Source organism: Clupea harengus, chromosome 22 (assembly GCF_900700415.2).
Source record: "Clupea harengus chromosome 22, Ch_v2.0.2, whole genome shotgun sequence".
In the NCBI taxonomy this organism is placed as follows: Eukaryota; Metazoa; Chordata; class Actinopteri; order Clupeiformes; family Clupeidae; genus Clupea; species Clupea harengus.
The window spans coordinates 1,851,220-1,861,219 of record NC_045173.1 but is presented as its reverse complement, the minus strand read 5'-3'; the positions used below and the strand labels follow the sequence as shown (position 1 = coordinate 1,861,219).

The following is a 10,000-nucleotide window of genomic DNA, read 5'->3' as shown; positions in this document are numbered from 1 at the left end:
CTGACTCTGAGCTGCCTGCCGGATGGAACGCAGCTCACACTCCATCTCACTCAGCTTCTCCTGCAGCTTCTGCACACACACACACACGCACGCACGCACGCACGCACGCACGCACGCACGCACGCACGCACGCACACACGCACGCACACACACACACACACACACACACAGAGACAAACAGACAGACAGACAGAGAGAGATATTATATATCAATATATAACTCCATATCTCAAAATAACTTCACTTTGTAAGGAATGGATACCATCATTTCCCGACTATTAACTGCACGACAGTATTTGATGTCACTTTAAACAAACCCACGTATTAACCATGTTTTCCCCACAACATTACATGCTTAAAGCACACACACTGGTTGATGTCAAACAGAAGCAAAATGACCTAAATGTTACTTTTTTTTCAGTTTGAGCAAAAATCCATACCCATGTATATAGCCCCACCAGAGTATCAATCGCAGGGCTGCAGAAAGTTTACCAAATCAATGTATAAGCGGCGGTTAATAGTCAGGAAATGATGGTTATGCACTTGGGGGGGGGGGGGTCTGTAGGCCGGTGTGGTGTGCGTGGTGCCTCTGGGAGCTGCTGTACCGTGTTGTTGGTGTCACTCTCGTGCATCTTGGCCTGCAGGGACTGGACCTGTAGCTGAGCCTTCTGCAGCTCACTCACACACTGTCCTGCTGCACACTCATACTGATTCAGCTGGGTCTGCTGCTCCTCGATCAGACTCTGGAGACAGAGAGAGACAGAGAGAGAGAGAGAGAGAGAGACAGAGAGAGAGAGAGACAGAGAGAGATAGAGAGAGAGAGAGAGAGAGATTAGACCAGTTGGACAAGTTATAATGCACAGGTATGCCAAAACCTACATGAGAACATCACAAGTTACATTAGGCGTCTTTCATGCCGTTTGAACGTTTACAGGAACAGCCCACTGTGCGGTCCTTTTGGTCTTTTGCATTTCCACTGTGGTGCTCAGAAGTGCCTACCCCGGAGATCTCCCCAGGAAACGGACTAGTCGCACACACACTGAACTGATCCATCTAATAATGACCTCTCTCACATACACTGAACTGATCCATCTAATAATGACCTCTCGCACATACACTGAACTGATCTGGTCGTGTATGCTGGGAGAAATAAAGTCAAAGAGAAAATATAATAATATGTCAGTAATGGCTCGAATGCTAAGCCTGTCTGCAACCCAAATCCTGTTCTACTGTTTCTCCGCACCTCAGACACGCATGTAGATCTGTGCTCCCCCCCACACACACACACACATATTAGTCCTCCTGGTCTATGGGCTCAATGGGAGATATAGTGGAGATAGAAGGGCAGTGAGGAACAAAAGGCTGATCTCCCAGTGAGGCATGTGATGGCGTAGCCTCTGGGGCTTGTGTCAGTGAATATAGGCCAGCGTATCTGCCTCACTCCCCTTCACTGTGCGTTAGCTAACCTATTTAGGGCAGCAGGGATGCGCCAGTGGTCGCCATTTCAGAGAGGGGAATTTGGTCGAGACAGAGCTCAAATTCACAGTTAGGTCACGCGTTAGATGTGATGAGATTTTATTGTAAACATTAAATGATGTTTTTTTTCTCTCTATATTTTTCTACCTCTACCTCTTGTTGTTTTAAAAAGCCTGAGTCATTTAGTCATTCATGATGAGTCAGTCCTTTGTCTTCCCACATTCTGTCTGATTGGCTGAGGGCAGACATATGTTTGCATTACTCCTTTGTAATGTCGACCACAACTAGCAGCTAAGAGCCGTGAATGTCCACATGAGTGCACAACAGCATGGTAACTACATCAATGATATTTTGCAGCTTAAGCATCAAGACCATCCAGAGGCCAATGTCATGAGTAAATATCCTGTTAAACTCTACTGACCAACTACGGCTAAGTTTGTTATCAAGAGTTGCGCGAGTGTGGCTAACGGTCTTGACTGAAAGACTGAAAAAGACCTGCGGCTGTTCTTAACCGAGTGACAAATGGATTACAAGCCTAATTCCACACGATACATGGTCTTGAAGAGACTCTTCACGGCCCCGCAGGCCACACCGGTGGTTGACTGACACGCCGGAGAAGCACTGTACTCTTCCTTCAGCAGATTTTGGTGTGGTAATGTGAGCACTGCTTGAGTGCTTTGGAGTTTTCTTGTCCCTGTGATTTACAATCCCTGCCATGCTTAAGAAATATAACAATTAAAATGAGCTATTCCAAAATAGAGCTATTCCAATAACAGACTGGAGATGAAAGCTATTTTCTTGTAGTGTAAAAGTATTAATCTATTTTTGGCTACTTTACAGCACATTACAGTTTTGACTCCTGTGGTGTTACGAAATACTGTTATGTAATAGTGTTATGTTTAGAGCCTTTCTATTACGGTAAAAAATAAATGCCAGTGCCCACATTCTTTAGGTACGCGTGGATCATTACTCCCAGTGCCCAGACAAAGTACATGATGGAGCTGATCATAAAATAATGATGAGCCGTTGTTCTGGTACCTTCTGGAAGCGGAAGGGCAAGCACTCCACATACACATCCTGCCACATTTCCTCCAGCTCAGCCAGCTCCAAGCCCAGGTCCACCTGAATGCGTGGCGGAGGCAGCTCCACCTCTGTGAGCTCACACTCCCCCCCGCCCACATACAGGCCCCTGACCCCCTGCTCTGGGCTGCCCATCTTTGTGCCTGCATTCCTAGCAGCAGGTTTGACCAGCACAGGCAGCTTGCTGCCCTGAGGCCTCTGGATGGGCCTGTAGGAGCAGTTCTGCAGCAGATACAGAGCTATGGCCAGTTTATCCCAAGTCCCTCCGGGGCCAAGAGGAGGCCCCATGTGTTCCTCGGACAGGGAGTCAGAGTTCTGCTCCTCTGTGAGGTCTCCGTCCAGCATCTGCTGCCTGGTGGGGGTCTGGACCAGGTCCAGGGACTCAACGGAGGGGCTGGAGCTGGCCTGGCCGTGTAGCGTGCGCTCGCTGTCGGAGGTGGTGGTGTTAGTGGGCTGGGAGTCAGGTACCAGCGTGGCAGAGGATGTCTGCTCTTCCTCTCGTTCCTCGCCGCTCACGCTCCCGGCCAAGCTGGCCGAGTAACGTGTGGACGGGCCGCAGGAAATGCTGCGCGCCACCTTGCGGGGCAACCGGCACACCGCCTCATAGTCGGAGTCGGCCACGCGCAGGGCGCTGCAGCCGCGGCAGCGGTGCCGAGGCCGGTGTGGGGAGGACAGCTCGGAGGCGGTGGCGTTGGCGTTGTGGCAGTTGTGATGCGCACACTCCGCCAACGTCTGCTCCTCCTCCTCCGCCCAGGACTCGTACAGTGAGTACACTAGGTCCTCTTGAAGCAGGGCGCAGTACTTGGAGTGGTAGAGTCCTGTCATGTCGACGGTGTAGTCCCTGCCCTGGCACTGGGTGGCGCTAGCGGGCATGTCGATGTTGTTCTTGCGGTACAGGCCACCAACGCACTGGCGCAACCGGTCCTTCTCCTGCAGCAGCCTCTGGAGGCGCTCCACGGACAGCGCCTCCACGCGCGCTATCACCGTGTCGAAGCGGTACATGCGGTCCAGCATGAAAGCACACTTGCTGCATGCAAACTCTCCACGCCCGTCACGCGTTACTTCCAGGCCCAGTGCGTGCGACAGCAGCACCTGCAGGTTGAGCTTGGCGGCTGGATGGAAGATCCAGCGGCGCTGGTTGCCGCCCAGCTCCCGGGCACAAATGCGACACACCTCCTTCATTTTGGAATCAAGCATGGGGTAGCCGCAGCACAGACCAACAGCAAGAATGAATAGAGGTCTCTGTTCAGTGCTCCCTCAATGCAGGCACTATAGGACAGCAGTGTTTTTATGCTGAATGCACCATTTGGAGATTAGACAAAACCACAGCTTCACAGCTTTGTAATAGAAAAATGTCAAGTAAGTCCAAAAATGTTTTTCTTTCTAATGAAAATGAAATGAAACATAGTCCTGTACCAGAGCTAGATGGTTCTTACATTTAAATATAAAAATACATTTAAAGAGGCTAAGCAAATCATAAAAATATTAACTATGACAATTAGTTTAAATATTTGGTATCCTGCATACTAAGCAGAGGCAGAGTAGGCTACAGCTGCGTGTGTGTGTGGTTTTTCAGACGTCCCATCTTTTGCATAAGAAATGCACAAGCCAGTCCGTGCGCGATGCGCGATGAGAGAGCGATGCGAGGTTGAAGCGCCGGATGAATGGTTCATATAGATAAACAGCGATCTTTCTAGGTTCCTTTGTACCCCAATAAGCAGACCACGTCTTGCTATTCAGTAATCCTCGCGGAGATTCTGTCGCAGTCTTGTGGGGAAATGGGTACTATTCAAGACGTATTTGTATCTCGTGTGTCCATCGGAGGAAATCTTCTGACCCTCTGACAAAGTCCTTCGATTGTTACATCTTTCCTCGCAGAAAATGCTATCCACGTAACACTACATCACTCCATCCACTGTCAAGTGAAGGCGCTCACGCTGTCAGGGTGATCACCGGTAGTCCTTCAGCCAGACCGTAGGATTGTATTGAAATTGCGCTTTGTTGGTCCGATGTGTGTTGAATCCGTATGCCTTCGATAAAGCAGCGTCGTGATTTCATAATAACAGCAAGGTCATGTTAAAGCTATCTGCCACGCGGTAAAAGATCAGACTATAAAAGATCCATAAGACAGATACCAATGATGTGGCAGCGGCTGTGGCTGTCGAGACCTGCGAACACGGCATATACCACTTCCTCCTTTAGGGGCGACGATTTCATCACACTCGTCACAATCTGGTTGTAATGCAAAACGAAGTCATTTGTAATGCATTTATAATATAAGCACATTTTAACAAATTAACACCGGTGCACTCACTCACATCTAAATAAAAAACATCCTCGTCTGTATGTAAGGGAAGTTTACGACTACCCACGCAAATGTTGTATTCCCCCCAGTGTTGTCGCAATGTCGCAATGTGTCCAGTTGAGCGAGCAGGTGAAATGCTAATTTGTAATAATTACAAAACGTCCCGTGGATGCAGTATGGGTGCATAGTGCCACAATTTGGCTATGTTGACACAAGTCATTTTACACCACCACCAACAGCAAGACACCCAAGTCTACCAACAGCGACACAAACGCCACATTTATGTGTAAAATAGCCTATTAGTGTAAACAATCGTGACAATACCAGCATCTTCTGATATAGGCTATATTAGTCATTGGTTTTTGGTGATGCCCTCCCTGAGTACATGACCCCACATAGAAATTGTAGTCTACATAATATTTATATATATACATATATTATATAATGTATATAATAATAAAGAAGTCTTAAGGAAAACATACTAATCACACTGCTGATTTTGGTACAATAAACAGATGAGTTTCATACATTACACTGGGTGGGATTCAAATAATTCCATGAAATGTATGCTTGTGCATTACACTGGTTTCTCTAAAGTGTTTAAGGCTGTTAAATTCTGTGATTTATGTAACATCCAGTGATGTTTAATGTGACCTTATGTGCATAGACTACTTTAACAAAACAAAGAAACATTACTACTACTTGCAGCTGCACAGCTAGCTTATTTAAGAACAAACAATGCCTGAAGGCTGACTCGAACTCATTTCATTTGGAACCAGTTGTGTAAGCTTCCTTAGTCAGTTTCATTTCATTAAAGATGTTCTAAATGGTGTTCCCAAATGAGCGGAATGACTGTTAATCTTTCCCAACTCTCAAGGCTAATGTAGCCAGGCCATACACACCACACCATCACTGTTACCATCCACACCCATAGATGCATACATTTCTGCCTATTTGACAAAGCACTGATCAATACAACACCGCCTCAGCCCAAACCTTACATAACCACAAACACTTAAGGGATCATTACATGACCCCAGCGATCATTCAGGACGCCTACACATCATCAATCTGGCCTGGGCCTGGCCCTCTTCTGGCCCAAATCCAGCAGCTCCACACCAGACCTGAGTCAGCTGCTACCTGAGAGTGTGAGCCAGAGCAGGGGGCCGCGGGGCGGCAGAAGGCCCCCGTTGAGTAAAAGTGTAAATGACTCATTAACAGTAGATCACCCTCCCTGCTTCACTCAGGCCCCTATCATTGACACACAGGTGAGCTACACCCCCAACCCATCCATCTGACGACGGCTCAGAGTTCCCCACGAGGGGAGAGAGCCCAGGCCCTCCCACACAAAGGACACACAGCGTGACCCTGGGGGAGAGACACAGCAAACCCACACAGGGGAGAAGAGAGCAAAGGAAAGGAAAGGGTTGTTTGTTTTTTTAAATGGCTCTGTTACATGAAGTGGGAGGGGAGCTTGATTTCAAATCCCTCGGCTGGTTTCCATGACAACGGGCGAGTAAACATTCCTGAGGGGTGTGCAGACAGTCATGCCCCCCCCCCCCCCCCCCCGCCCGTGTGACTGCAGAGCCCGTCTCTGGAGATCTCGAAAAGCACCTCACATCCTCTTACATGGGAAACACAAATATAAATAAATCAATCCAATAACTGGACTCGCTGTATAGTTTATTTACTTATTTACCATTTTTTACTGTATCAACATCAAATTGCTTTTGTAATAACTTTACGTGTTGCTGAGGTGAGGCCAGAGCTGAACTCTGACCCTGCAGTGATGATGGTGATTGTTGAGGTTTAGTCCTCAGAGTTCTGAACGCTGTCCAGTGTGTGGGGACAGGCTCTGTGGCAGAGCCATTGGTTAATATTAGTTCTGAACGCTGTCCAGTGTGTGGGGACGGGCTCTGTGGCAGAGCCATTGGTTAATATTAGTTCTGAACGCTGTCCAGTGTGTGGGGACAGGCTCTGTGGTTAATATTAGCTCTGAAAGGTCAGGATGAGTGGAACCTCTTGGCTGGGCAGCAGAGGCATGACCCACTTAAGCAAGCCAAAACACATTCACTCATTCATACACACGTACGCCTGCACACACACACATTCACTCATTCATACACACGTACGCCTGCACACACACACATTCACTCATTCATACACACGTACGCCTGCACACACACACATTCACTCATTCATACACACGTACGCCTGCACACACACACACACATTCACTCATTCATACACACGTACGCCTGCACACACACACACATTCACTCATTCATACACACGTACGCCTGCACACACACACACATTCACTCATACATACACACGTACGCCTGCACACACACACACATTCACTCATACATACACACGTACGCCTGCACACACACACACATTCACTCATTCATACACACGTACGCCTGCACACACACACACATTCACTCATTCATACACACGTACGCCTGCACACACACACACACATTCACTCATTCATACACACGTACGCCTGCACACACACACACATTCACTCATTCATACACACGTACGCCTGCACACACACACACATTCACTCATACATACACACGTACGCCTGCACACACACACACATTCACTCATACATACACACGTACGCCTGCACACACACACATTCACTCATTCATACACACGTACGCCTGCACACACACACACATTCACTCATACATACACACGTACGCCTGCACACACACACACATTCACTCATACATACACACGTACGCCTGCACACACACACACATTTCACTCATTCATACACACGTACGCCTGCACACACCACACATTCACTCATTCATACACACGTACGCCTGCACACACACACATTCACTCATTCATACACACGTACGCCTGCACACACACACACATTCACTCATACATACACACGTACGCCTGCACACACACACACATTCACTCATACATACACACGTACGCCTGCACACACACACATTCACTCATTCATACACACGTACGCCTGCACACACACACACATTCACTCATACATACACGCGTACGCCTGCACACACACACACATTCACTCATACATACACACGTACGCCTGCACACACACACATTCACTCATTCATACACACGTACGCCTGCACACACACACACATTCACTCATTCATACACACGTACGCCTGCACACACACACATTCACTCATTCCTACACATATACGCCTGCACACAGACACAGATACACACACACACACATTCATACACACGTACGCCTGCACACACACACATTCACTCATTCATACACACGTACGCCTGCACACAGACACAGATACACACACACACTCACTCATTCATACACACATACGCCTGCACACAGACACAGATACACACACGTGGGAAATATATTGAAATTGATTTTTCAGTACAAAGTCTTCTTACATTTCACGAATAGTAATCGAGTGCCAAAAATAAGCGCAGTGCATCTCTCTTCCTCTCACCCAGTTGTGTGCGCACAGTAAATGATCACCAAACTCATGCTTGATCAGAGGACATGCCAGTGGCTCCCAGGCCTTCACATTCTCACTGAGGGCTGGCACCTCTCTAGAGGTGTGGGTGTGGCTGGGACCTGTGTGTGGAATTTAAGCCTGGCTTTTCCAGCCAAGTCCCTTTGCATATTCCAGTCAGCTGATTTACAAGTGAAAAATGCACCTCCTGCCTGGAAGGCTGGGCATTTCTGTGAAACCCCCATAAACTCCAATCCACTCTAGCAGGTTTGTGCAAACAAGGGCTGTGGTGGCAGAGATGTAGAGATCATATCTATAATGATTGACAGGGGACTGAAAAAAGTGGTGCAGTGGTCAAACAGATTTGACTAGTATTCCAGCGTTACACCAACAAACGCCAAGCTTGTGTATTCTATGCAGACAAACAGGCTTTTACAAGTAATCCATAACAATCCGGTCTAAAAATAATCCACAATGATCACAATATCACATAATCATATCCGAATAACTACTTTTGTGCCACTGAAGAATCTACCACATAACCGATCACTAATGTTATCGGCCAGTCTTGCCTCTGTGGGATAGGGGTCACGTTGCCACAGGCATAAATATCTCCTCAGCTCATTTGTTTGTCCCCCCTACAGCCCAAAATAAACAGGAGCCCGGCGTGCTGAGGGCCACACTGGGTAAACAAAAGGACCCGCAGCTGCTGGGGGAGGATTACATCAACCCTGAGAGGAAAGGTTAAACCCCTCTGCTCCCCTCATCTATATGACAACGACTACTGTACAATCCTCACAGATTAACCTTGCAAGCGATAGAGAGAACAGGAGGGAACAGGAAGAAAAAGAGAATATGTGTTGTTACAGTTACTGGCTAGGTTGTGATCAGAGTCAAGGTGACCTTCGTTTCATTGCATTTCCAGCAGGGGGAGCGATCTCATCAACAAAGTGGAGAGTGCAAGGTGTGTGTGCCAACAGACACGTCCCCACACATGCACACACATGCACACATGCACACATGCACACATGCACACATGCACACATGCACAGACCAAAGATACACACCTGCATCTCTTGCTGAATACGCAGTCTCTCCCGACCCAGCTCCTCTTGATAAAACTGAAAAGATACATGTGGAAGAGCGAGAGAGAGAGAGAGAGAGAGAGAGAGAGAGAGAGAGAGAGAGAGAGTGATGAAGATGACAGATATGCCATGGAGAGGGATCCTTTTCACCACACTGAGCAGCTATGAGAGTCTCAGCAGAATGCCGAGAGCTCATCAATCAGACCAATTACAAAATCATTACAGCCTTTTCTTTGAATCAAATAAACTACTTGTGCAGTAGCATTTCACTACGTCTAATAGGTCATCACCGTGGATAGTTAAGAAGGGTATCTTGTTGTCAGTGCAGAAAAGCATGCTTATAACCTGCGTATGTGAACCCTCTACCCTGTAATGAGGTGTGAGTGTGTGATTTTCAGAGTGTGTGTGTGTGTATGTGAATGTCACCGTGTATGTCTGTATATGTGTGTGTGTGTGTGTGTGTGTGTGTGTGTGTGTGTGTGTGTGTGTGTGTGTGTGTGTGTGTGTGTGTGTGTGTGTGTGTGTCTGTAGCGTGTCAACTTAAGGAAAATCTTGGT

General features: G+C 47.6%; 1 protein-coding gene across 1 annotated transcript in view; it reads right to left on the bottom strand.

Moving 5' to 3' along the window:
• The window catches only part of LOC105903973 (myomegalin), a 53,706-nt gene that overhangs the window by 31,726 nt on the left and 11,980 nt on the right, over window positions 1–10,000 (bottom strand). The window contains exons 6-10 of the mRNA XM_031560301.1: window positions 9,426–9,479; window positions 4,692–4,752; window positions 2,515–3,812; window positions 606–743; window positions 1–69 (exon numbers count right to left, since the gene is read on the bottom strand). The exon at window positions 1–69 is cut by the window's left edge and continues 51 nt beyond it. Of these exons, the coding sequence (XP_031416161.1) occupies window positions 1–69; window positions 606–743; window positions 2,515–3,812; window positions 4,692–4,752; window positions 9,426–9,479 (1,620 nt within the window). The remainder of the gene's footprint in view (window positions 70–605; window positions 744–2,514; window positions 3,813–4,691; window positions 4,753–9,425; window positions 9,480–10,000) is intronic.